At 44.4% G+C, this 27722-nt stretch overlaps 1 protein-coding gene across 6 annotated transcripts in view; it reads left to right on the plus strand.

The window, feature by feature from the left end:
• Positions 1-27722, plus strand: part of FN1 (fibronectin 1) — a 52843-nt gene that overhangs the window by 4833 nt on the left and 20288 nt on the right. For all 6 annotated transcript variants that reach the window (XM_058809640.1, XM_058809639.1, XM_058809641.1 and 3 more), the window contains exons 6-24: positions 1868-2026; positions 3418-3618; positions 4251-4430; positions 6255-6431; positions 7283-7435; positions 9231-9359; positions 10882-11025; positions 12798-12919; positions 14132-14309; positions 14436-14612; positions 16340-16468; positions 16585-16674; positions 17195-17389; positions 18711-18983; positions 21852-22118; positions 23689-23783; positions 24097-24265; positions 24523-24609; positions 25362-25553. In XM_058809640.1, coding sequence (XP_058665623.1) covers positions 1868-2026; positions 3418-3618; positions 4251-4430; positions 6255-6431; positions 7283-7435; positions 9231-9359; positions 10882-11025; positions 12798-12919; positions 14132-14309; positions 14436-14612; positions 16340-16468; positions 16585-16674; positions 17195-17389; positions 18711-18983; positions 21852-22118; positions 23689-23783; positions 24097-24265; positions 24523-24609; positions 25362-25553 — 3117 coding nt within the window. The remainder of the gene's footprint in view (positions 1-1867; positions 2027-3417; positions 3619-4250; positions 4431-6254; positions 6432-7282; positions 7436-9230; positions 9360-10881; positions 11026-12797; positions 12920-14131; positions 14310-14435; positions 14613-16339; positions 16469-16584; positions 16675-17194; positions 17390-18710; positions 18984-21851; positions 22119-23688; positions 23784-24096; positions 24266-24522; positions 24610-25361; positions 25554-27722) is intronic.

The raw sequence follows: 27722 nt of genomic DNA on the forward strand, positions 1-27722 counted from the left end.
AGGATCTGCAAGATTAAAATATTTTCTTACTTCTTTCTGTCTTACTGTTTAATTTGTGTTAGGGCTTGTTTTGCCTGCTCTATCATCTCACCTATCACTTTTCCCATCCCATTTCCCACTCCAGCAGCACAGGTGAATTTTTTAAAAAAGTTTTTGCATCATTGAGGGAGATTACCTCATTAAATACTCCATTTTATTTGCATTTGTAGAGCAAACAAGACTTTTAAAACACAAAATCTTGCTTGTTTATTGACCTTCTGTTCCAGTCCTGTTAGCTCTACTACAGACCTTACTTCTGTCTCGGGTTTACACCAGTTGCCTCAAGAAAATTTAACTTTGTACCTTATACCTTGGTTATGCAAGGTTTGAGAAACTCTTCTGTAGCTTTTCAGTTGCCTTGGGGCACACAAATAATGGATTTTTGCTGATATAAACAGCAGAGCTGATGATATAAGCAGCAGTAAAGAATAAGACACTAAGGAAGACCGAGATTAAAATGTAAGATCTGGACAGACTTGGTCAAGAAGTGAGCTATAAAAATCAACCCAGCCTTGACAATATTAAGTCTGTTAAAGACATGTGGGGAAAAATCATTAGCTATCAAATGGGAATGAATAAAACAGAATGTGTTGTTTGTGAATTTTGGAGGAGTTATTACTACTAATAAAATGCATTTGGCAGTAGCTTTCTTTCCATCACTCAGGTCTGTGCTGTTGTATCATGGGGGAAATTGCAGTATAAGGAGCTGTTCATTTTTCATTTTGTTTTCCAATTACATTTGAATAGAGAAATTCAAATTTATGTCTATAAAATGATACCTCTAGCCCACAAAATGACTCTTCAAGTGTGTGCTGCTGTTGTATGTCTTTTATGGCCAGCATTTTCCAGAATCACAGCTGGTTGCTTCCGTGACATTTCAGCTTTTTGTTGAGAATTGTGTCCATTAGACACATTTTTTTCACATTTGCAAAATTGCATGATGAATACCTCACCAATTTACCATACTTCTGGCAAATGCCCAATTCCTGGTCATTCTAGCAGTGTGAATCAGTAACATGTTTTCTACATTCACATTCTGTCCCATGTGCTCTCTCAGTGGCAATCTGGCTTAATGCATCTGTCCTTCCACAGTTCTTCATAAATCCATGTTCATTGATCTGTGATTATATTTGAGCCACTGTATCAAGTTTCCCTTGAATAAGAAGGTAAAATGTTGTAATGGAAGAAGAACTAGTTAATCCATGTGGATCTGGCATCCAGACAAAAGTAGTTTGTTGTGCTGTCCTTTGAACCCATTTGCTCAATTCGTCGGGGGCTGTGGGTTATTAAAGAGATTTAGGAAGTCTGGTACTCCTGGTATTACTTGAGCAGCTTGTATTAACTTCTCTGCAGCTTCATGCAGGCTTCTTTTGAAAGAAATGGGATTTTACATGTTACCCTCAAACAGGTTTTAGTCCCTACCATATAAGAGAGAGAATTTGAACTGAGCCCTGTGTATGAAATGACCAAGCTGCAAAGACTCTTGTTTTTTTTTTCTTAAAAGACAAAAAAGGGTCATTTAAACAAGTTTAGCTTTAAAGTTGTGTGCTGGACAGAATGGGTTTAGAATGACTTTAAAAAGTAGCTCATGTTGACAATGGCTGCCAAGTGGAAAGCACAGTTCTGGAAGTGAATGGAAATCTTGCAGGATTTTGGGATGCTCTCAGCCTGTGCAGTTTAGTTCATGTAGGAATTGCAAAAGTGGGCTCTAGAGAATGAGGTGTGCTTTTAATTCAGGTTTTAAAGGATGAGCTTGTTTGGTAGAGTTGGTGGTGGAGTGCTGGAAGCTGCCCAGTGCAGGCCCAGCTGAGTCCTGTTCCTCACACAGATCGCTGCAATGACCACGACACCAAGACTTCCTACAGGATTGGAGACACCTGGAGCAAGAAGGACAACCGTGGCAACTTGCTGCAGTGTGTCTGCACTGGGAATGGCAGGGGAGAGTGGAAGTGTGAGAGGCACACGGCCCTGCACACCACCAGCACTGGTAAGTGGCACATCATGGCCTGGAACAAGAGCAATGGCATGTTTGGACATGTCAGGGCTTGGAGTTGAGTTGTTCCATCCAGTTGAGTTTTTTGGAGTCTTGTCTGGGAAGGATCAGCAGCAAAGAGGGTCAGAGTTCAGAAGATGCTCCTTGTTTTTGCATGTGGAGATAAGATTAATTGGTACCTTGTTTCCATGCACAAATGGGGCTGGCACATACAGGTGGGATTGCCTGCACAATCACAGGGCAGTAAATCACATCCAGGGCCCTGCATCCACAGGAGCATGGCACTCCAAGTTAATGTTTGAACTTTATGTATTCCCCTCAGGGTAACGTTCTTGAAATGGCCTTTATTTAAACCCCACTGAGACCATCTGGTTTCTTTGACATGATAAATACACCTACTAATGGCTGAGCTTTAAAAACCCAGAAATGTCAAGGAATGTATACAATGCTGTTTTGTATCTGTACATGAGATAGCTTGTAATTTTGGTATGAAATATTGCCTTGTTTATGTGTAGCATATTTTTTCTGCCCAAGGTTTACATCTTCAGCTCCTAAGTTCTTTTTTTTTTGTCATTTTAAGGATCTAGGTTTCTTATCAGTGAGTGCAATGTAGGGCTTCTGTTTTCGTGCAGTGCCTGCACTAAATTTTTCTTGGTAAATGACCTTTAACTGTTTGGTACCAGCAGGTTAACTTAAAACTTAGAAGGTCTAAATTTCAAAATGAGTAGCACTTCAAGGATGCCAGTATTTTCAAGGGTTTCCATTATTACTTCCCCTATTTCAGCAGAGCTGAATTTGTGGAGGTTCCTGTGGGAATCATTAGCAGAAGTTCATATGATGTAGACAACAACAAGCCTGTTGTCTCTCAGTATTATTTCAAATGGTAATGTGCTAAAAACTTAGATTCAAAATTTAAAAATTGCTGAGTAAAAGAATACATTTTAAATTTATTCTCCTTGTTTCTCAATGAAAAATTCAAAATTAATACTTTTTGCCTTAGCTCCCTACTCCCTTGATAATTTTTATTCTCTTGTCACTGATCTTGATTTTTCTATTCTACATTTCCCTCAACTAACTTTTTTCCCCAAAAAATTGTTTTCTAAACAATTGTACGAAAAAGACTTTCTAAACTGTATGAAATGCTTTCTAAAGCCACTCTACAGGGTTGGCAGCCAGAGGCTGTCATTAGCAGAGTGGGGGCGTCGTTCTTCTAATTTCAAAATTTGTAAAGTGGAATAATTAAGCCGCGTCTCGGGAAGCTTGAGAGCGTCGTGCCTTCCGTCTGCTGGAGTGCCTGAGGTTTTATTATCTCAGCACTTAATGGCAGCCTTCTGTTGCTGAGCTTTGAGTGCCACATGTCCCTCCTGTGCCACGTTGTGCTGCAGGCTCTGGCTCCCCCAGCATCACCAACGTGCAGACAGCGCTGTACCAGCCCCAGCCGCAGCAGCCGCAGCCCCAGCCCTACGGGCAGTGCATCACCGACAACGGCGTCGTCTACTCCGTGGGCATGCAGTGGCTCAAGACACAGGGCAGCCAGCAGATGCTGTGCACCTGCCTGGGCAACGGAGTCAGCTGCCAGGAGATAGGTATGAGCTGCTCTGAGGTCTCTGGGACTGTCCTGTGGCTCAATTTCCAAGTAGAACCCTTTGTGTGTGTGTCAGAAGTATCCTCTCAAGAAAACATGCTGGAGAAAGGTGCAAGAGGCAAAGAAATGGTTTGGTTATTTGAAGCCTTGTTGTTTAGGGCAGGAATGTTTCTCAGTGAGCTGTATATAACCTTCTGAGAGGGAAACAGAGCCCTTGGGGAGCAGCACCCTTTGTGTGTGTGTGCGTGTGAGAAATACCCTCTCAAGAAAACATACTGGAGAAAGGTGCAAGAGGGAAAGAAATGGTTTGGTTATTTGAAGCCTGGTTGTTTAAGGCAGGAATGTTTCCTAGTGAGGTCTGTATAACCTGCTGAGGGGAAACAGAGCCCTTGGGGAGCAGCATTAATAACTTCATTCAAATGGATCTGCAATAATATATGTTTGGAAAAGAATGTGGAGGAATGCCACAGCTATGGAGCTGTCTCTTGGTGTGTATTGGCTCGGCTCCTTGGCAGTCAGTGTGGGTTCCCAGCAGCCAGCAACTTGGCCTGGAGGGACTGTTGCTGTTTTAGAGCCCTGAAATTTGTGAATTGCTTTAAACTGCAGTCTAATGCTGTGATTGTCTTTCTGAAGCCGTGACCCAAACGTACGGCGGCAATTCTGATGGGGAGCCCTGTGTGCTGCCTTTCACCTACGATGGAAGGACCTTCTATTCCTGCACCACCGAAGGGCGCACGGACGGGCACTTCTGGTGCAGCACCACTTCCAACTTCGAGCAGGACAGGAGATACTCCTTCTGTACTGAGCAGAATGGTGAGCTCCAGTCACAGGATCTGCACATGCACATGACCCTGGTGGAGGGATGGAGGAGGGAGCAGAGGACTCAGGAACAGGCTGCCTACCAGTTCCAGCTGTCTGGAAGGACTCAAGGATAGGAATGGAGGGCTGTCTGGTGACAGAGCACTTGTATGGTCTTGGTGATTTTGGAGGGTGCAACAGAAGGACCCTTGAGTGTGACCGTGTTCACAGGGGTCCGAGGATGAGGGAAGAGACGAGGATCTGACTCAATGTTTCAGAAGGCTTGATTTATTACTTTATGATATATATTATATTAAAACTATACTAAAAGAATAGAAGAAGGATTTAATCAGAAGGCTAGCTAAGAATAGCAAAAGAAAGAATGATCACAAAGGCTTGTGGCTTGGACAAAGAGTCTGAGCCTACTGACTGTGATTGGCCATTAATTAGAAACAACCACATGAAACCAATCACAGACCCACCTGTTGCATTCCACAGCAGCAGATAACCATTGGTTACATTTTGTTCTTGCGGCTTCTCAGGAGAAAAAATCCTAAGGAAAGGATTTTTCATAAAAAGATGTCTGTGACACTTGAGTCCTGTTTTCTGAACTGACTTTAGAATGGGAGTACCTGATCATGGTGGAGCTTTGGCCCAAGGGATGCTTATCTTTGGCTTTGCTTGGGTGAATTGCTTCAAGCAATGTCCATATTAGGCTGCAGAGGAGGATGCCCATGGAGTACAGTCTGTGCAGCCCTGTCACTCCCTCCATCCTGGCTGCCTAGCCAGGCTGCCATATATAGCAGTGCTCTTCATGTGATTTGTGGTCACTGATCAAGAGCTGGGGCATGACTAAGGCAGCAGCATTGCCTCTTGTCTGGGGATGGTGAGTGTTCACAGCACAGATCTGTCTACCTGTGTGGTTGCACTTCCTGGAGTGCCTGTCAGACATCCATGGAGCAGTGTCCAGGCAGCTTCTTGAGATCTTGGAAAGAATATTTCATGTTCCCACATGAAAATACTGCTTCTTACACTGCATAGACACTGTCTTTAAAATTCTATTCTACTCTGGTTGCTTTTCCCTGATAAAAGTCAAGCCTTTTTCTGCAGCACTTATAATACTTCATCAAAAAAAAAAGACACCCAAAAAAACCACCCAAACACTGTCCCTGTCCATGTACATGTTCATGTTTTAGAGAGGCTTCTTGTGATACACTGTGGAAAAGAGAAATGTAGAAATGTGATATAGAAAAATCTCAGTAATTGTCTTGTTGTTCTACAATATTTGTAAAGCAGAGTTGCTCAAGAGGTGATTAGTTCAGGTAGATTACAGCCCTCTTTCCACTGCTGCTTGCAAAACATGAGGCTTCCAGCCTGCAGAGAGGCTGTGGTTTGTCCTGTTGTACATGACTGAGCTGTAACCCTTTCCTGAGGGTGAAGGCTTCCCTTAGAGCTGAGGGGCACCACTGGGAAATGGCTTCAGAGACAATACAGGTGTGCTGAGAGCTGTGAGTTTATTTCATTCCCTAGGCCTTGGGAGAAGGCATCTGCAAAGCTACTTCCCAAGCACAGTAAGCTTTGGTTTTCCCTGTTTCCTGGGAATTCCCATGGCTGGCTCTGCAGCTCATTCCAGAGCAAAGCTTGAACTGAACTGACCTCGTGCAAAGCTTGTTTTTCCACATTTGAATTAATTAAAGCCAAGAAAGGAGGCCTGTGGATTATATACAGGGCACACATGGGAAAAAGTAGTGCTAGTGCTTTGTTTTCCAAGCTCTTCTGTGCATGCTAAGAGAAGAGTGCAGGCTGAATTTGCATCTGTTCCTTTCACTTTTTGTGCAGTTCTGGTCCAGACGCGGGGTGGCAATTCCAACGGTGCTCTGTGCCACTTCCCCTTCCTGTACAACAACCGCAACTACACCGACTGCACCTCGGAGGGACGGAGGGACAACATGAAGTGGTGTGGAACCACGGAGAACTACGATGCTGACCAGAAGTTTGGCTTCTGCCCCATGGCTGGTAAGGCTGAGAGCCATAAAGGGCTTGTGGAGCACGTGGTTCTTTGAGCTGGAAAGTGAAGATCTCTCTGTCAGATATTGATGACTTCTAATGAGCTGAGTCTCAGCCCAAAGCCCTTTAAGGCATTTCTGAAGTTTTCTTTTGTCCTTTTTCCCCCATTGACCACCTCTAGCAGATTTAGCAGTCAATTTTCCCCATTGACCACCATTTTTCCCCATTGACCACCTCTAGCAGGAGAAGTCAATTTTCATTACTTCTTTGCTACAAGCCAGTGGTAGGCATGCTCCTCAGCTGGTGTGAGTCCCTGATACTCCATGATACTAGTTAGTTTATTTTTCTTTTTTTAAATTAAACTATTTCTTTACCCCTCCCTACTCTGTCACAAATAATAGTTGTCAGTAGAGGTTATTTTTATCAAATCTTTTGGTGAATTTAACTTTTTTGTTGTGAGACTTGCTGGAATTTGCTGTTAATTTTTTTCTTGTCTTTCATCTACTTCTTCAGATAATGTTGGGTGCTTGGAGTTTTTCCTTTAAGTTTCTCTGATACTCCCTGTAATTCTGATTTTGAGTCCTTCTACAAAGTTAAGAATAGAATCATTTTGTAAATTAATTTTACAAAGGACTTTGCAACAGTAGGTACTTCTACAGCTGAAAACTTCAGAAGTTTATACCATCAGATCTGCTGGTGTAGATCTGCTGGAGAACCTAAATTTGAGTGTGTGCCTAAAATTTCCTTGTTAAGATGCAGAAACCATTACCTGGTATGAAGGGGCATTGCAAATGGTCTCAGTCCTCAAAATCTTGTAAATTATGGCCTCATAAATATTCTCTTGCTTTCTTCTCACCCAGCCCATGAAGAAATCTGCACAACCAACGACGGTGTCATGTACCGTGTTGGGGACCAGTGGGATAAGCAGCATGACATGGGCCACATGATGAGATGTACTTGTGTAGGAAATGGCCGTGGAGAGTGGACCTGCATTGCCTATTCACAGCTCAGAGGTACTGAATTTCATGTTGATATCACCACTTCACTCTAAGAAGTTGGTATCCTTTTCTATCATTGTGGGTTTGAGCCCATACTCAAGAACTGTTGTTTACTTTTTGGAGTAGTAAGGGGATTAGAGGAGCTGTGAAGTTCTTGTCTTGTTTATGTGCTGGAAAAGTATATTCCAGCCTTAACAGGCTCTGAAGCAGAAGCAAACCTTGCTTGTCTGGATTGTGGTATCCCTCTCAACTTTTGTCTACGTTTAGGAATTGGCAGCACTGTGATTTTACATGGAGCTCAGTATAGGCACCTCCCCGCCTCAAGAACAGACAAAACTCCAGACTAGTCTGAAGTTTGAAAGCAGAGCTGTTGTGTTTTATTGTTCTGCAGTGAAATTTTCAATTCCTTTGTGCTGGATTAGCCTTTTGCTGGTTAATCTATATGGAAGGCTGGCAGGAAAGCATGGAGATTACTCTTATTTATTTACTCATTTGTGTGAGTGGTCCAAGTGGAGAAGCACTTAAGCAGTACCAAAAAAAGAAGACTTAAAAGCACAGACATTTGATCATCCTACAGCTAACTCACATCATTGGCTTCATGTCTGGAAAAAGCAGGGGGGTTGCTGTCAAGAGGCCAAGAAAGGACTCTTTTAACACCACTGCTGAAGTGGGATATAATTTATAGGAGAAGGCTCACTCAGGGGCTTTGGAAGGGGTTTTTTAAATGTGTTCCTTCAGCATGAAAAGGACTGCTCAAAGTTCTGGGCTGTGCAAGTCCTGTTTCTGCTTACACAGCTCTGCAGTTCCTTTCTGGAGTTGAAGTGGTCTTTCTTGCTGAGGAGAGGGTAGAGATACTTTGCTTTTTCAAAAGGCAAAGGTTATCTGAGTAGAGCTGTTTAAACACAGCAGCCAGACCTTGGCACCTGCAGGAGGGTCTGAGCACTCCTTGGTTTATCCAGATGCTGTGCCCATGGTGTGGGAAAATATCATGGGGAATAAAATCATGGGAATCATGGACTCACTTCCCCAAGGACAGCTGGTCCAGGATTGACTCCAGATCTGAACTTGGGTCTCTTGGGTCCCACTTAACAAAACAACTTGCTTCTGGGCTTGTTTTCATGTTTGTTTTGTCTTTCTGCTCCTTGCTGTGATTAGACTGGCTTTAGGAATTCTAGGCCAGATCCCAGATGGACATTGAACCTAATAGAGTGATACCATTGTACTACGGCATGGAGTCTGGTTACTGTGTTATGAGGGAAGGGTAGGCACCAACAGCATCTTGTGTGTGGGAATGATGAGCCTCTGCCTTCAGATTACTACAGAGGGTAGCAGAGATACCTAGCAGAATAACATCATGAAGATGGCTGTACTTCCTCATTGTATTTTTATAAATTGGGAGCAGCCCTTTTCTCCTTGTGTAGTTGCAGTGGTTTGAGGCTGAGGAGTTTGAGCTGAGGTGTTCCTTAGAGGAGATGATCAGAGAGTCAGTGTGGTGGTTTAGAGTTTTGTTCACACATGGAATCTGTCTAAAGGAACAAAAAGGCGGTTCTGTAGCTGGATTGTGTCCTACAGACCTCTTTTCTGCAAGTGTTTCTTATTTGTACACTGCTGGTAGATGAATTTGAGAGCTGGGCTGTGTGTGCAGCCCTGTGAGGGTCACAGAGTACAGAAAGGAGGGCTCCTCTCTGCCTTGGATGGAGCTGCTTACAATCAGTCTGTGTGCTGATCTAGCAAGGGAGTGATGTTCCAGGCAGAAAGGTTCTGTCTCAATGCTTACACCTATTGCTGATGAGCTCTCTCTCTCCCCCAGACCAGTGCATTGTGGATGGCATCACCTACGACGTGAACCAGACCTTCCACAAGCGCCATGACGAGGGGCACATGCTGAACTGCACCTGCTTTGGCCAGGGCCGGGGCAGGTGGAAGTGTGATCCTGTAGGTGAGTCACTGGCTGTCCCCCCTTGCCAGACACACTTTGTGCCTCTGTACAAACTGGCTGTGGTATGGACAAACTGGCGTGGGAGTTTGGGCCCAGTCTTTGTCCACTTTCTGTCTTGAATTGTACAAAAGCGAAAATAGAAGCAACACTGCATTTGCTGGAGGGTAAGTGAGAGGACATTTGTTAATTTAAGGATATATGCTTGGGTTATCACACCTGCCACAGAAAAACCACGACTGTGGCAAGCATATGGTGTAAAATATGGTTATGGTAGCAGGGCAGTTAGCCTGTGGTGATCTGGCTGGATTCTGGTACCTCAGCTGTCAGCAGGGCTCTCAGCCTGAACACTGATAAAACATTCAGCTGGGCCCTGATGCTAGGATCAGTTTTCTTGCCTTTCTCTATCCTAAAATCTTTCAGAGTTTGCTCCCTGAACTGAGGAAGGAACACCAGCATATATTAACTTACCTTGGACTGAATTGATTTTTTGGCTGCCCTTTGTTCTAGCAAAGAGAGAGCTCAGGATGAGAACATGTGTTAATAGTGCTCTGGAGGTTAGCTAAAACCATCATGATTCTCTGCAGGAAGGAGATTTCATGTCTTCTTCCTCCCCCCCTTCCCTAGAAAACCTTGATTGTAGGATAAGACCTGACTGTTTGGTTTGCAGTTACTAAGTCCAAGAGAGCTTCAAACTATTGCCAAGAAAACCTATTAGAAATTGCTGGTTGTGAAGCTCTGCTTTATTAAGAGTAGTATCTCTGTGTGTTTACTCAAGGAACACAGATTGTAAAGCTCCAGAGAATTACTAGTTTGAAGGAAGGGGTGGGGGCATGATTTCAGCTATCTGTATATGTGCAGTTAAAGTTTTAATTTTGTTGGCTGTCTCTAAACAAAGCTTTTCTTTATCCAAGCAAATGTAATGCTGGTTCTCACTGAAGATTTCTGTGGAGCCAGGCACACATGCAGTTGTCAGGGCAGAAAGTGTGCTGAAGTGCTGAACTGTTTTGTATTTACACTAGCTTAGCTGATTTCAAGATCTGATCTATCCCCCTTTGGTTTATACAATGGTAAATCTGGAAAGATTCTGCTGAAAATAAAAACATTCTGGGGACTATTAAAACATAAATGAATTCTGAAGGCAGGAGGAATTTTTGCCTTTTATCTCCTTGAGAGCAGCATGGTTTAGCTTTGGATGAGAGATGAACTCAGTTGGCCAAGGGCAGGATTAACCTCCAGAGTGGATGACATTCTTTCTAGAAGGAACACCCCACGGAAATGCATCACAGCTGAATTAGCCCCTAATATCCAACCTAATACATGCAGTGCTGTATTAAGAACCTTGATTTGAGACTCCAATTCTGTTGCCACTTTATTTTTATGTACCTCTATTTACAAATAAACATTGGTGCTGCATTTCTTTGTGCAAAAAGGGGGGATATTTTTGCTTTTTTGATATTTTTTGTAGCTATTCCAGTGTGGTTTCAGTAACACTCAGTGTGAACTGTCCCTCTTGTGCCTCCAGACCAGTGCCAGGACTCAGAAACCCGGACCTTTTACCAGATTGGAGACTCCTGGGAGAAGTACGTGCATGGGGTCAGGTACCAGTGCTACTGCTATGGTCGTGGGATTGGAGAGTGGCACTGCCAACCTCTGCAGACCTACCCAGGTAAGAAACCAACAGAAAATGAACTCACCTGCTGAGTGAGACCTGAGGAAGGCCAGCTTTCCACTCCTCACCTGTTGAGGTTTCTGTACCTAATGTCTTTTGATTTCTTCTTAAAACAGAACAGATTCTCCTGTCCCTTGGCAGACACAAGCAGTGGTCAGGGACTGATAAAGAGAGGCTCAGGCTGTTTGCAGCTATTCCTGAGGCCAGGGTTAGTTCAGAGAATGACCCTCAGTGCACACAACAGCTTGGGCTTACATTGCCTCTTGGTATTTAGTGGTATCACATGTGTAATCTTCAGTTTATATTTCCTGAAACTCACATGTGTGGTTCTTCCTTTTCCACCCATTACAGAAGCAAAATCCATCATGGAACAAAATGTTTTTCCTGATCAGTGCCCCAAAGACATTAAATATTTGAACTCTTGTTTGTCCAGGCAATTCCAGGAACTCTATAGGAATGGGCAATGCCTGTTTGTTGGTTGTTCAGCTTCAGTTCCTTGAACAGAACATGAGGAGAACTTCTCTACTTTCCTGTTCAAGGTTGCAGCTGCCACTGTCTTAATCTGAATAAGATGAAGTATTAAGGCTTGCTGAGCTTCATTTACTCCTGTTGGACTGCTTAAACAAACATCTCCCTGAGCTATGTGAAATATGCATGCCTCCAGCCTGGAGACCAGGCTTGGGGCTGCTTTAGACACAAGAGTGACTGAAAATGTGTAAATAAACCAGATCTAATGTTTCTGAATGTAGGTTTGGGGTTAGGTGAGCTTTGAAATTTTCTGCCTGCGGGCAGAAGTTTGTTTTTCTAGAAATCCTGTTAAATGGGGAACAGGTATATATGTTACATGGTTGTCCAAATAAATTATTATTAGAAATGTTGGGAATGGGGTGAGGGTGCAGCTATTTAATGGCTTAAACACTTTTCTGCAGATTCCAGGGATCTCTTTGCTGGGATTTTCTGAGAACTAACATGAGGACAGTGCTGCTGAGTGTTCAGTGACACCTCCCCAGTGAGCCCAGGTTCTCTGTAAAGAGAACCATAGGGTCATAAAACCTGTCCTTCTCTATTGGAGAGCTTGTTGGAGGAAATAGGCCTGAGCCTGACCTAGCTGAATGCAATCAGTAGTCTTAAGCATTAGAGCACTGCAGAACTTGTATTTTCATCAGTTCATGGCCCTCTTTTGTCTCAGGACTTCCACCTACCCTTCTGGTGGGGTGAGTGTGCAAAAGAAAAGTCTCGCTATCTGTGGAGTCCTCCGCAGAGTCAAGAAAATTTAGTGTTTCAAATGAACTAATGAAGAAATTTAGTAAAATAGTAGAAGATTAGTGTCTATTTTCAGGTTGTATTCAGTGTCAGATCAGAAATTTTCCCTCACCATGCTGCATGATTAGACCTGGATTTGGCAGATGGTTTCTATCAGCTTCCCTGCTCCATTTCAGAAGATATTAATGAAGAAAACAGTTATTTGCTGAGAAGTTCCCCCCATTTCTTTGAAAAGCAAGGCTTTGCATTGCAGAGTTTTTCTGTACTAGACCTCTTGCATTTTCCATTTCATTGGTAGCTTACAGGAAATGGACCCAAGCAGTGCTCATTAACTTCCCCACAGAATTTATTCTTACTCACTGGTTTTCTAGGTGGCAATGAAGGATAGAAAGACAATAGAACTGATTTCCCATGTATATACTATGTGAGCCATGTGATTTTCTTGCTTTTTGATGACTCCACAACATCCCCAGCAGGTTAAAACAGCAACTCTTGTTTTTTTTCAGGCTCAACAGGACCTGTTCAGGTGATCATCACAGAGAGCACCAATCAGCCAAACTCCCACCCCATCCAGTGGAATGCTCCTGAACGGTCTCACATCACCCAGTACATCCTGCGCTGGAGACCCGTGAGTGCCACATGTGTCATCATTTGTTCCTCAAGAGTCCTTTATTTGGCTTTTCCTGGTGTCTGAAAGAAGTGGCTGACACAACTTCTGCAAACTTGAGTTGCTTATTCAGTGTCTTTGGCCTCTTGAGGTCAACAGCTACTCTTGAGCATCAAGGGGAGAGCCAGTGCTGTATAAACACTTCATGTTTTCTTGCCCAAACTTCACTGGTTGCTGTGTTCATAAAATATTCTATTAAACAAAGCACTAGTACAGCAAGCAGGCAAGTTTATATCCTTAGGAATGCAAATCCTTGTGGAAGCTTCTTCATCCAAAGAAATGCTGCCTTAGTAACATGTACATGTGCAGAAACTACTGGGATCCATTTTTATTCTGTTAATGTGGAGGTAAAAATGATTAGGATATGAAGTCATAAACAGCTTGTGTAGGATTAAATAAACAGTCACGCCCATCTTCTCCAAAGTCTAAACCAAAACTGGTTAACCACAGCTTGTTGGCTGGCTCCTCTGTGAGGAATGATTTGGTTTAACCAGCACAGATGAGCTGAGTTCCAGCTCCCCTGAGTACAGCTTCACAAAAGACCACTTAATGATTAAGAACATTAGTACCTCAATGCTGCCTGTTATTAAGAGAACAATAAAGGCCCAGATCCAAATCCATTGAAGGCACTCAAATATTTTACTGATTTCAGTGTATCTTGGATGAAGGCCTGAATGAAATGGACTTTAAAGCACTGGAGTACAAACCTCAGAGGATGGAGCATTATTTTAAAGCTTCCCATGGAGTTCAAACACAGGGTAGAAGGGAAGAACCTCTCTGTATATTGTTTTCAGATGATGGCTTTAGAGTGTTATTATGAACAGGCTTCAAAAGTATCTTTTCCAGCCAGTACTTCATGCCTTACTGTGCTTTTGGTGAAGGAATGAGTTGAATTTATAACAAATAATGCTCCTTTTAAAGGGTAAAGTTCACAGCTAGGTTGTTTTTAGTTTAACCCTGTAAAACCTAATAACTCAATGCCATTGGTCCTGCTTCTTGGCATATTTTTCTCATCTCCTTTGACTTGCTTCTGTCTGTGCACTAAAGCCATTCAAGTCACACTTGTGTTTGAATATTACAGGGAGCAGTGGCCACATAGCAGGTTAGGTCACTAGATTGCCCTGCTTGCAGCCTAGGGAATCTCTCACTGTCTGAGTGTCCTTTTTCTTGCAGAAAAACTCAGGCAGGCAGTGGAAGGAAGCCACCATCCCTGGCCACAGGAACTCCTACACCATCTCAGGCCTGAAGCCTGGTGTGATTTATGAGGGACAGCTCATCAGTGTGCAGCAGTATGGCCACAAGGAAGTCACCCGCTTTGATTTCACCACAACCAGCACCACAGCAGTGACAAGTGAGCCGAGCAGGGGGACATCCAGGGAAACCTCATCTCCTTCTCCCACGTCCTTGCTTTGTGCATCCCACTCAACACAAAATTGTAGTGATGCTTCATGCAACCTCTCTCTCCTCTCTCTGACAGGCAACACTGTTTCAGGAGAGACAACTCTTCTTCCTCCCGTGGTTGCTACTTCAGAATCAGTCACTGAAATCACATCCAACAGCTTTGTTGTCTCCTGGGTTTCTGCTTCTGACACCGTTTCTGGATTCCGTGTTGAGTACGAGCTGAGCGAGGAGGGTGATGAGCCCCAGTACCTTGGTGAGACAGTGCTGTGTGTGCCAGGGCAAAGCAGGGTGATGAGCCCCAGTATTTGGTGAGGCAATGCTGTGTGTGCCAGGGCAAAGCAGGGTGATGAGCCCCAGTACCTTGGTGAGGCAATGCTGTGTGTGCCAGGGCAAAGCAGGGTGATGAGCCCCAGTGCCTTGGTGAGACAATGCTGTGTGTGCCAGGGCAAAGCCCTGCTCACAACCAGGGCATCAGTGCTCTGTGGCACTCAGTAGAGCTGGTGTGAGCATCACAGTGAGCACCTTCCTGTCTTTCAGTAGGATTCAGTGAGGATGTGAGAGTGGCAGGAGCAGCTCGGATTAAAAGCTCAGTTCCTTGTCTTTTCTCCATTAATAGCTGTAAGAGAGCAAGGCAAGTAAATAGCAATATCCCCTCAGAATGTTGTCCCAGAATTCTGCAGAGGAAAACTGCCTGAGCCAGGAGTGGTGGATGGGTAATAACTCTGAGTAGATATAATTATTCTTTTCATCTCCATGAATCTTTGCTCCATTTTCTTTGCTCAGTTTTTTTTTTTTTTCATTTTACAATCATGTAAAGTTACTGGCTTCCACAGCATCCTGAAATGAGCAGCAGTGCAGATGAGACAAGAACCAAATCTGTTTTTCTGAACCTGCCTCTCAGCTGGTTTCCTTTGGCATACCTTTGTCATTCCATCGGAATGGACAGAGAGAACTCTTTCCCAAATGCCTTCTCTAGGCTGCTTATCTCATGGATATCTCATCATATCTTGACTGCTCTGTCAGTTGTTTTGTTTGGATCAAATCTTCCTCATCTTTGATAATATGGCAGTTCAGCTGAGCTGAGAAGCTGGTTAAAGGCACTGGACTCAGACACAGGAATTGAAACTGGTTTTCTAAAATTTTCTGTAGAGCCCATGGCACCACTACATGTAATTTCATTTTAACATTTTTCCTAGTTTCCTGTCCTAACAGGTAATAGCAATATCTCACCTCAAGCATTTGAAGTTATAATAGTTACTGGGACATAAGTGTGGTAGAACATGACAAAAAGAACAGCAATCTCCTGACCTAATAATTCTCCCTGGACTGTTGCTCCCCTGAACTCACAGGCTTGGGCACTGAGCATTGGTGGCACTTGTGGGGACTGCCAGCACTGTCACCACCTTTCTTTCTGCCCAGACGGCTGAGCTGTGAAGCAGCTCCTGAGCTCATCTGTCTACAGACAGGGGTTTACAGGCAGACTGAAAGGCAATTCCTAGTTTTCCCCCAAGATGCATGGCTTCAGTCTGGTCAGCAAGGAGCTGCTTCTTGGGGAGTTTTCTACATCTGGCACGTAGGTGAACATCTGGGAGAAGGGAAAGAAGTTCACTAGCCCTCATAATGTCATTCTTCTCACTCATGAGTCAGTGTTTCCACATAACCTACTCATGTGAAAGTTTTTCCATATATTTCTGTACTGAAAGTTCAACAGTGAGGGTATGAAATGAGTGTTCAGCTGAAATGGCTACAGTGTGCAGGGGGCTGCTGCTCAAGCTGCCTTGCAATACCTTTGGTTGCTGCTCCAAACTCTCCACACAACTCTTCTGAGGTGAACCAACCGCAGTGCAGAGAAACTGTTGTTTTATTGCAGGAAGACTCTGCTTCAACCTAGATTAGAACAGGCTTCTCAATTATTTAATTTGGAGAGAAAGCAAGAAGATGGAATTGCTAAACCAGATTTTTCTCTCCTGCCTTCCTCAGATCTTCCAAGCACAGCCACTTCTGTCAACATCCCTGACTTGCTTCCTGGTCGCAAGTATATTGTTAATGTCTACCAGATTTCTGAGGAGGGAGAGCAGAATCTCATCCTGTCTACTTCACAGACTACAGGTATGTGTTGGTGGCTGTTGCTGCACTTTGAGAGCTGTTGTTACTGTTTGCTGAAGATGTTTTTGTTACCTCTCATCTCACACTTGCTGTCCTCCTGTGTTTATTGTCTTAAACAGCTCCTGATGCACCACCTGAGCACACAGTGGAAAGTGTGGATGACACATCCATTGTCATCAGCTGGAGCAGACCACAGGCTCCAATCACAGGTTTGTCCTGTTGGAGTGCACTTATTCTGCATTATTGATAGAACCTAAAATGTAGGTGAAAAGGAAAATATAACTCTGGGACAAAGGTATTGAAAAAGTCCGCCTGGTCAGAGAGACCAGCTGGAAAGCACATGGGCAGTTCAGCATTTCCTTGGCTTCAGTGGCTGAACCAAGCAAGGCTGGATGTAAAACAATTCCTTCTGGATTTGTGTTAAATAAAAACAAGCCCTTATATTTGTATCTGTCATCCAGACCATCCCATAGTGAGCATGAGAACAGTGCAGGCCTAAAGCCACATGTCAGACCTCAGAGAGATCCTAACCCAGGTCAGGCTGTGCTTTGGAAGGTGGTGTGGGTGTGTGGTCTGTAAGTGGGACGTGAGCACAGGCAGGCCACAGGTCCTGCTGCAGTTCAGGACTATTTTTATCAAAGCTCAGGAGGGAGATCAGTTCAGCCCTCATTTCTAGCATTCTTTGTGCTTGCTGCTTGTGCTGAGGGTTACATATTTCTCTTGCTTCAGGCTACAGGATTGTCTACGTTCCCTCTGTGGAAGGCAGCAGCACAGAGCTCAACCTGCCTGACACTGCCACCTCTGTGACACTCAGTGACCTGATGCCAGGGGTTCAGTACAACATCAGCATCTATGCTGTGGAAGAAAACCAGGAGAGCACTCCTGTCTTCATCCAGCAGGAAACCACTGGGGTCCCACGCACAGGTAATGCTCATCTTCTGGGGTTCAGTCACTGAGGTTTCTGTTGCTAGCTAAGGGAGCGCTTAAATGAACTCAGTGATGGTTTTGTGGGCTTGAATTTAAGTTTCACTGGTATTGAAGTTCTCTAGTAAAATCATACTTATTGACACAATTAAAACACCACTCTGCATTAAGAGGGTGTAATTCCCAGGGACTGGACTGCAGGCAGGTCTTGCACTGTCTTCAGAACAGAGATCAATTTCCCAAGTCATCTTAGGGGGATTCTGCTAAGAAATCCTCTGAAGTGCCTGGTGTATTATTTTGACCCAGCACTTGGCTCACAGATGTTCAAGGTTATGTATCACACACCACAACACAATGTTCAAACTGCTCACCTGACTTTTACCTCTCCCTTCCAGTCCTACCCATTATTTTCCTTTGCAATCAGTGGGAATGGGAGATTGCTCAGCATTGACTGATGTGCCAAAACAACACCATAGGATCTAAACTTGAGGCACTCAGTATTTAAAAAACTTCTGGTTTCAGGGTTAAGTTTCCAGTTGGACTGAATAACCAAACCAAAAGAAGGGATAGTGAAAGAATTGGGATTTGATGTGGTAAGCAGTGGAATTTCATGGTCCTGCAAGTTGCAAGCATGTGTTCGCAAATGGGAATTTACCAGGAATGAACTCAGCTCAATGATTTTATGCTTTGGCCTCTGCATCTTCCAAAAATGTGCACTGGTTAACCTTAGGACAGTATCAGTCCTAGTCTCAAGAAACTTGATTTAAACACAGGAATTCAAGGGTGCAGTACTGTGGCCCAGCACTGAGGGAACTGCATTTTGCATTTGATTGCAGTAAGGCCAGATCAGCCCCTGTACTTGTTTAATTATAAAAGGTGGATTTCAAGTTAATCACAGACATTCAGAACATGCTGTGGGTTTTGAAAACCCTCTCTTTTAATTTTAGAAGGAGGTTACTGTTTCCAGCCCCTGGAGTACTTTTGCTTCCCCTCAGGCTTTGGTTCTGCATGTACTTGAAGTTCTGTAGCATATCACATCTGGTCTTTCAGTTCTTTCTGTCACAGCAAGATACCTTCTGAAGACATAGTATACTTTAAAGTAGAAATTGATGTTTAGAATTGCAGTCTGCTTAAATATTGTCTGGGAATGTGTGTAGGCATGTTTACAGTGAGGTTACCCTGATTTTTTTTAATTTGGTAAGTAGTCTTGGGCTAGCCATCGTTCAAGGAAAATTCACTTTTTTTACCTTCCATGGAAACCAATAACTCCTCCTCCTGCTAAGGACTGCTTCTGGCAACTGTTGTACCCCTGTGCTTTCAGATGAAGTGCCTTCCCCCAGAGACCTGCAGTTTGTGGAGGTTTCTGACATCAAGATCACCATCATGTGGACCCCTCCCCAGAGCCAAGTGTCCGGCTACCGGGTGGAGGTGATCCCTGTGAACCGCCCCGGCCAGCACGGCCAGAGGCTGCCCATCACCAGGAGTGCCTTTGCTGAAGTCATTGACCTGATCCCAGGAACAACCTACCTCTTCAAGATCTTTGCTGTAAACCAGGGCAGGGAGAGCAAACCTTTGACTGGAGAGCAAACCACCAGTAAGTGTCTTTGTCTTTCCTCTGTGCTTTTTTTCAGCCTTTTGAAGCGTGGATTTTTCTGTCACTTGGAGAAATGTATAAACAGAGCACTTGAAGTGCAGCAGTTCTAGCCCAGGAGGTATCCCATCAGTAGGATGACAGGGCTGGGAATTCATTCATTCTAACAATGATCTTTTCAGCAGATTTATCCTCCTCCAGGGCTTTCCAATGGGAGTTCAAGTCTCATGGCACTTTAAAACAATTTCGTATGGCTGGAATTCAACTTTTTTATTACTGGCTGAGAATTGATGGACCCTGCAGTTCTTTTACAGCACAGATCACAGCCTGTGACTTTTATAATTTTTTCTTTCTTTTGCTGGTACCTTAGGGCAGATTTCAGTATGACTTAAAAGCCTTGCTGAGGTTCCTCTGAAAATCCCCCTCTCCCTTCTGACAGCTCCATACCTATCTGGCTCCCCTGGCAGCAGTAGCTGTTGTGCCTGCACATGCAAGGAAGGCTCATGCAGGATCCCTCAGAATCTGATTGCTAATGATCTAGAGGCAGTGCAGCTCCTCACTAGTGTGAGGTGAAATGCATTTTGTCAGGCACTGTTTTTTGCTTTGCAGCAGTGCAGAGAAGAGAGAGGAGCAGTGGCTGGGCAAGGTGTAGGTTTCAGATGGAAGAGTAGGAATTTTATCTGGGTGGTTATCTTTGTTTTTGGCCCAAGAGGAGCAGATCAGACAGAACATGGGAGATAGTTTGTTTGATCAGGTCCTGTTTATTGGGCAATTGAAGGGTGAGTGGGTATTTGTGATGGGTCACTATCCAAAGGGACAAAATTCAGCCATGTGCATCTGCTGCTCTTCTGCTACTTTTCAGTAAATAAGAGTAACTTCTGAGAACCCGGCCTGGCTCTTTGTAATATGAGAGGGAAGGAAAGGAAATGGGATAATCTGTGAATATAGCCATGCTGTTTGAGGAATATCCTTACTTCCATCCATAAAGTTATGAGCAGTGAATAGTGCCTGTCCCTTGGCTGTGCAGGGAGAATGGGATCCTTATGTCCATCCTTTGCCACAGGTGTTTAATTTGAGCCCAGCACAGATGGTGTGAGCACCCTCCCTGCTCTTTCAAGCGAGGCTTTCAAAAGCAAGGATGCGACTTAGGAATCTGAGCCCTCTTGGAAGCATTTAGAACAAGAGGGGCTCAGTTCCCAGCCAGATCTGTAATTTTCTGTGGTTGTTTTGAGGAGCCTGGACTAGGTGTAGGGTTCCTCTGACACTGCACAGAGAGGTGTACATTGGAGTATAGACATTTAATTCAGACAGCACAGTCACAAATGTCTGGAATCGTTCTCCATAGGCTGTGATCATCTGCTTAACTGCTTGGCCTAAACCACATTGCAGAAACTATTCACATAAATTGCATCCTGTAATCGAAAGTCCTGGGAAACAGAAATCATTCAGGGTTCCCAAGGAAAACCCTGCAGCAAAAGTCTCTTCCCACGGTGTAAATGTGATTCTCTTTTTGGCCTTCCGTTTAAAAGCAGTCTACAAATAAACTCTGAGTGTGCGTGTGGCTTTTCAATCTTCCCCTTTTCCCTCTGCCATGGGGAGAGGAAGTGATAGAAGCCTAATAGAGCTGGCAAATTAAATGGTGCAGAAAGGAACTGACTTTAGGCTACACATTTTAGGAAGATACAATCTTTGTCAAATGAGACTTCGCCCAGATCTAAGTACCAGCAAGGGATAAAGTTGACTTTCAGCCTGTGGGTTGGAGATGGGCTTAAGCCAGGTTACACTCATCCTTTTCAAGTTCTCCCCAGTTTTTTCTAGTGGTGGAAGAAGGAAGACTTCACTTCCTTTTTCCTCCCTCCTCAAAAATGGAAAAAACAAAAAGGACAAAAGCATCTTCCTGCTGAATCACTGGGAGAGTGATGAAAGCATTAAATTCTTTTGTCAAAATATTACTTCTCCAGGAGGAGAAAAAAGAGCATTGATGCAACTTCACTGCTCTTAAGTTCAATATATGGTTAGAATATAGAAATGGTGGGGAGACTGTGAACTCCTTGCTGCAGCCAGTGCTGCCCTCTCTGCTGTGGGGGCAAATTCCTCTGCAGAGCCTCACCTTGCCTCAGCCCAAGGCAGTGGCATCTCCACCAGTCCCTGTGGCTCCAGTGAAGGAGCTGTGCTGCCTCGGCCTCTTGTTTATGGAGCTATCTGGGTTATCAGCTTCAGCAGATTCCCAGGGGCACTGATAAAAAGGGGAGGAAGCCTGGTAAGAGCTGTTCCCTGAGTCCCAGGGCAGAGATGAGCATGCTTGGAATTGTTGGATGGTTGGTTCCATGGTGTGAATATTTTTAAGTAGATCTAGGAACTGGTTTTCTGCAGAAAGTCGCTGACTACTACTTATTTTGACATTCAAATGACAAAGTAGGGCTGGTTTATTTTGGGAAGGGATTTTGAGAGGACTGGGCAAGGATTTAAAAGAATAAATCTTTTTCATGGAAAAGGGCTAAAATTGGGTTTCCATGCTTACACTGACAAGTCTAAACCAAGCTGGTTTTTAAAAAATGCTCTGCACTCATGAGAAACTGTTGAAATTCCTGAGTGTGTTGGGGTCAACCTTTAGACTGCCTTCCCCATGGGATGCAGAGATGGCAGAGACCCAAATCAGTGCAGCCTGGAGCACTCAGGTCTGCCTGTCTCAGTGTATTAATGGATGGCACTGAGGCGTGGATGCAGAAGTGAAATAACTTCCCAGCTCTCTCACAAGTCCCACCTTCTCTCCTCCCACAACCCATCAGAAATCCAGGCCATGGTTTGGAAGTGGGGGTGAGGTGGAGGTTCAGCTGTGAAGCTGATGGGTGTTCTGCTTTGCCTCCCCAGAGCTCGACGCCCCCACCAACCTGCGGTTCCTCAACACCACGGAGCACTCGGTGCTGGTGCTCTGGACGCGGCCCCGCGCCGTCATCACGGGCTACAGGCTGACAGCAGGGCCCACCAGGGGAGGGCAGCCCCGCACTTACAACGTGGGGCCCTCTGCCACCAAGTACCTCCTGAGGAACCTGCAGCCTGGCACCGAGTACACCGTGTACCTGGTGGCCGTGAAGGGTGACCAGCAGAGCAACAGAGAGACCGGCGTCTTCACCACTTGTGAGTGAGGCACACACACGTCACATCCCCCTTTTATACCCTGGCCTTCTTCAGAACTTGTGCTGAAAGTGCCTATTGTGAGTTGATTTACAGGGGCAGCCTTTTGAAGTAGCATTCCAGCAGCAGAACAGCTTGGGAAATGCTCCTTGTTGTTCTTTCTGAACTCGTTGGCAGGAAAAAGGAGCTATTTGCATAAAAAAGCTTTTAGTAAAATACATTTCAGCTTTTCCTGATGATTAAAAACAAGAGGGAGAACTTTACTACTGGTACCTCACTTTTTGCTTAGCTGGATGTCAGAGAAATTTAATTTTACTTGATCTTCCTAATTGCTTGGTTTTGGCATGACAAATGAAGGAAAGAATACAAATCCCTTTAAAATGGGCAAGGAATGATTAGTCTGGTACTTACATAAAGCTGAAAGCAGTCATTTCTCAAGCTCAGCCATACCATCTAAGGCAGCTCAACTGCAGTTACCCAAACTGACACAAACATTGTATTCTGTGGGGTTTTTTTGGGGTTTTTTTTTTGCATTTCAGTCATCTCTCTTTGTGATGCTGGTTTGGAAGAAATATTAAGCAGATTTTGGAAGGAAAGGGAGTTCTGTAACAACCCGCACACACTTCTAAAAAGAGCAAATAGATCTAGTATTTAAATAATGATGATGCCATCACATAAACTAGCAAAAGTCAAAGCCACCCAAGCCCAGAACCACATCCTCTTTTCAAAAGAGAATGTGGTTTCTTTTAGAACAATGTGAAACTAAAATAAGGGCTCAAACTTTCAATCAGAGTACCATTGTTGACATTGGCAAGGTGCTTTTTGCTGACAGTCCTATCTATAAATATTCCTCAAGTAGAATGTGATTTGATATCTTAGATTTAATATTTTCTGGCTTGTCTGAATGAAACCAGTCCAGTTTGAGACTATAGATCTGATTAACCAGGCCTCTTCATTAATGGCATTAATGAAGGCCATTTTGGATTAAACTCAGTGTTGTTATTTAGGCTGATTTTGGCATGCACAGAGGCTTTGGCTTCTGTGTGATGCTTCTGACAGATGTCAGTGAGACCACAGATGCCTCAGACTGACGTTGGCTCCTTTCTGCTGACTTCACAAGATGTTGGTGAGGGATGAGATGGTCCTTGCTGGGACAGCTGGATGACAGACAGGAGTGTGCTGTTCTGCTGATTGGAAGGCATATGGTGGGTGAATCAAAAAAAAAAAAGTGGGTTTTGAGGAACACTTTAGATATCATGCCAAAAAACAGGATTCCCAAGATTCTTGGAGCTGGATGCATAAAGGATCATGCATCCACTTGAGTATTTTTGTTTGCCTCAGGAATAAAAGCTCTGGCTGTGATTAGACCACTTGCATACTGTGTCTATCAAGCCCAGCAGCAGACAAAAATCATCTGTCAGATCTCTCCCAAATCACTGGATTTGGGATCTAGTGATCTAGTTCAGCACTCATTTCATACCTCTGGCTATTTGTGCTGCTGTAGGTCAGGTTTTCAAACTGTTTGGAGCCCTCCCAGCAGGTAGACTTGAACTCTGGCCAATTCACTCCACAGATCAGCCTGCTGGCTCTGTTCCTCCTTTTAACACAGAAGTGACTGAGACCTCTATTGTCATCACCTGGACACCTGCCCCAAGGATTGGTTTCAAGGTAGGAGGAGATAAGTCTTGTGTTGGCTTTTCCTCTTACTTCACTGTGGTGGGGAGGGCAGATTGAAGCCATTTCCTATGGACTGTGGTGAAGATGGCAGCACAAAGGGGAGAGGTGCAGAGGGCCTGTTGCTCACAGGGAGCCGGTTTAGGTGACAGAGGTCAGTGCAGACATGGGGTTTCAGCTCAAGTGGGACATCTAGAGCACGAGTTACAGGGCTAACAGCTGGAGTTCAGCCCTAGTGGTGCTGCTGGGTGGTCAGTCAGGTGCTGACAGCTTGTGACTGAAAAGCACAAACCCCTGTGCCCTGCAGCTGGGAGTGCGGCCGAGCCAGGGCGGGGAGGCTCCGCGCGAGGTGATCTCCGACTCCGGCAGCATCGTCATCTCCGGGCTCACCCCCGGCGTGGAGTACACCTATAGCCTGACAGTGCTGATGGATGGCCAGGAGAGAGAGACCCCCATCATCAGGAGAGTCACTACACGTATGGCACCTGCTCTTCCTCCATCATTCCCTTTTCCACTCCTTACTGCCTTCTGGGAGGCAGTTCTGGCCTTTCCACCCTGTCGTGGGCTGGTTTTTCAGTGGCAGCAGCACTGGCTCATGCAATGCAGGGTCACAGCTTCAGGGGTGTATTTCTGGCTAATTCCAAAGGTTGAGGATATTGTGGGGAGTGGGGTGCTGAGGCAGCCAGGATGGCTCTCAGTGCCGTCAGTGACCCATTTGTCTGAACACTTGCAGCACTGGCTCCACCGACCAGACTGCGCCTGAGGTCCAATCCTGACACTGGCATCCTGATTGTGTCTTGGGAGAGAAGCACATCTCCAGGTAACCTTGTGAACTCACTCTCTGCTCAAACCTCCTCTTGGAGCAGAATGCTAGCTAACACTTCTGTGGTGCCTTGCAGTTTGGTGGGAAGTCACCTGCTGATTTAATTTAAAGAAAAATGTACCTGTTTCTAGATATATTTAAGGATATAATTTGCAGCTAACTATAACTTGCTGTAGGACTCTTAATGGTTTACATTCTGTATAAAATGCTGATTTGGAGCATGAATGTGTTAGAATATTTCAGCTGTTTTAAGAATTTGAAGGGTTTTTTCAAGTATCTCCAGTGGTTGAAAAACAATCTGAGGGAAGGAAAGCAGAATGGACCACAAAGATTTGTGGAAGTGACAAATGGAAAGTGAAAGTTCTGACAATGTTCAGAATGAACTCTTCTCCCACAATATCTGATGAGAGCTGCACAATTGACTCCCATAAAAAGTGGATTGAAAGTTTTTAAAAACCTCTGTTGGTAGCTGAATCTTTTCCTGACAGAGTCCTCAGAGAAGTTCCTCTTAAAACTCCTGAGATTTTCAGTTTGATGAGGTCCCAAAAGGAACAGAAATGCCATGAGGATGGCACGACTAGCTCCTGGGAAGCTCAATTAGGGGTGCTTGACAAAGCAGCCTCTTTCCTGCTGGGCCTAGGGTAGCAAAATGACTTGTAAAATGTCACATGTTTGTTTCAGCTGTTGCACTGAGGACTGAGGTAAGTGGATCCAATAGGAAACTCCTGACTCTGGCCTCTGTATTTCAGGCATCACTGGGTACCGTGTGACCACTGCTCCCACGGATGGGCAGCAGGGCTCTACCCTGGAGGAGGTGGTGGGTGCAGATCAGACCACCTGCACCTTTGAGAACCTCAACCCTGGCGTGGAGTACAATGTCAGTGTCTACTCTGTCAAGGATGACCAGGAGAGTGTGCCCATCTCAGAAACCATCACACCAGGTAACCAAAGCTTGAGCAGCAATTTCAGCTGCCCAAGCTCAAATGGCTGAGCCTGAGAGCTCTATAGTGCAGAGCTTGTATTAGTCTGCTGGTAGAGAGCTTAGACTTCACATTTAGTCTCAAGAAGCAGAATAGCCACGTTGCAGTCTGTGACAGAACTTCTTACACCCATGGATGGGCAGCCTGTGTGGTGCTCCACAGGCTGGTCATCAGCACATGGATCTGCTGTGTCAGTACACTGAGCTGGGCAGCAGCAGCAGGGATTTAACTTAGCCTTGAAGTGCCCCAGCATCTGGAGCACAGCTGGTGGGAGCAGGAAGTAGGTGAGCAGAGGTATGAGTGGGAAAGAGCACAGGAGAAATTCTGGCAGCACTGGTGGCAGATGATCACTTGAGCACAATGGAGAGGAAAGCCAAGATGGAAAGGTCCATCACTGTGGCACTTGAGGCACAGGGTGGAGTGTGCCACCTCACATGACATCTGTGGGGACTGCAGAAACTGCCTTTGTAGCCACAGTAGCAAAATTAATATGCATTTCCCCAAATGGTTGCATTTAGTTTTCCCTTGTGAAGGCTTTGTTTGTTTTTGTTTCTGCTCTGAGATGATGCCAGCTACTGTGTTTGCTTGCTCTTGTAACACTGCTTTAAAATTTCTGTGCTTCACTGAAGTGCTGTGTGCTCCCTGGGGTGAACTAATACTGTGATGCTGCATAGTTATGCAGGAGTAGCTTTAGCCCTTCACCACCTTCTGGTGAGGGAAAGCTAAGAATGTATGTGTCTGGCTTTTACAACTCTTAAAGGTGATATGGTACATGCATTCCATGTGGATAAACAACTATTTTACAGAAAACTGGCTTTTTTTTGCACCTATTCTGTAAAATAAGTGTTTTCCAAGAAAGACATCAAAATAGAGCAAAACCACTATTATTAAAGCAATATTTCTGTCCCTTAATTTCTTTTCAAACTAACTTGTAATGAACAGAATGGACACAGAGACAGAGTCCTGCATCTTTGACTCACTGATGTCTGATCCTGAGTGAGGGAGAGCATCCATTAGTTCCCACTGGTTTCAGGATCACCCTGATAAAATTACACAGCCAAATCTTGTGGCTTCAGTCAATACCAATTTATTGACTTGAGCAACTGAAGGTTTGGCCATTGTCAATTAAAGATGCATCTAAAGTTCCCCATTCCCTGCCCAATTCTGCTGGTCCTAACATGCAGGAAATGAGCACCTTTGCTAATGGAATAATCAGTAGGGAAAACAGTCACAGCTGGGCTTATTTTCCCTACAGAAATTTAGCCAGCATCTTAAAGGTCATTAAAGGGCATTCTTATTCAGGGGGTAAAACTTGGGATTTTGAACAATTTTAGCCACATATGTGAGGCTCTTGGGCACATCATATGCTGGGTGTAACCTCTGAATTCGGGGATGTTGTCACTCAGACAAAATAATACCATCTAAAGGTCATTTTTAACCATTTCCATGTTTCCAAGGGAGTGTTCTGTTGCTTATTGTTTCACATCATCTGTTTTTAGCACATATATTGCAGCAGTTAGTTGGTAAGTAGACCTTGAGGAATTCTGGGCCAGATCCTCAAGCCATTGCAGGGATTTGAGGCTTTTTTTTAAGTGCAGTGGAAATAGTTCAGACAGTGGATGATCTGCCCTGGAACTTTGTGAAGGTTCTCAGCAGCCAAGGGTCTGATTTGGCCTTTTCCAGTGAGTTGATGTTTTTATCATCCCAGTGATAAAAGATTGACCATTTGAACAAAACAAGAGTTGCAGAGGGTCAATCAGAGCTGTTGTTTTATTTGCACTTTAGCAAACTTTGCTCTCTTGTAATTTACCTGTAGAAAGAAAAAAGGGCTGTGTTTTTTCTGCTTCTGTTTTTGTCAGAAAACGATGGGTCTTTGTAGCTCATCATTGCTCAAAGTTAATTTGTTGGAAGTTAAGTGCCTCTTGTTGGGCTCTTTGAAAATTTTATGTCGAAAGAGAACTGGGGTTTCAGCTTCTGAGGGGGATCGGTGTTTTAGCTTCTGTCTGCCCAGGGAAGCAGCTGGAGACTGGTAAATCTAAGAAAACAAGCTGAAAACAACAAAAGCAAAAACACAACAAAAACCACCCCACCAAAATCCTTCCTTTTCCCCCAAACCCCAACAGAAATTGT

Source organism: Ammospiza caudacuta, chromosome 8 (assembly GCF_027887145.1).
Source record: "Ammospiza caudacuta isolate bAmmCau1 chromosome 8, bAmmCau1.pri, whole genome shotgun sequence".
In the NCBI taxonomy this organism is placed as follows: Eukaryota; Metazoa; Chordata; class Aves; order Passeriformes; family Passerellidae; genus Ammospiza; species Ammospiza caudacuta.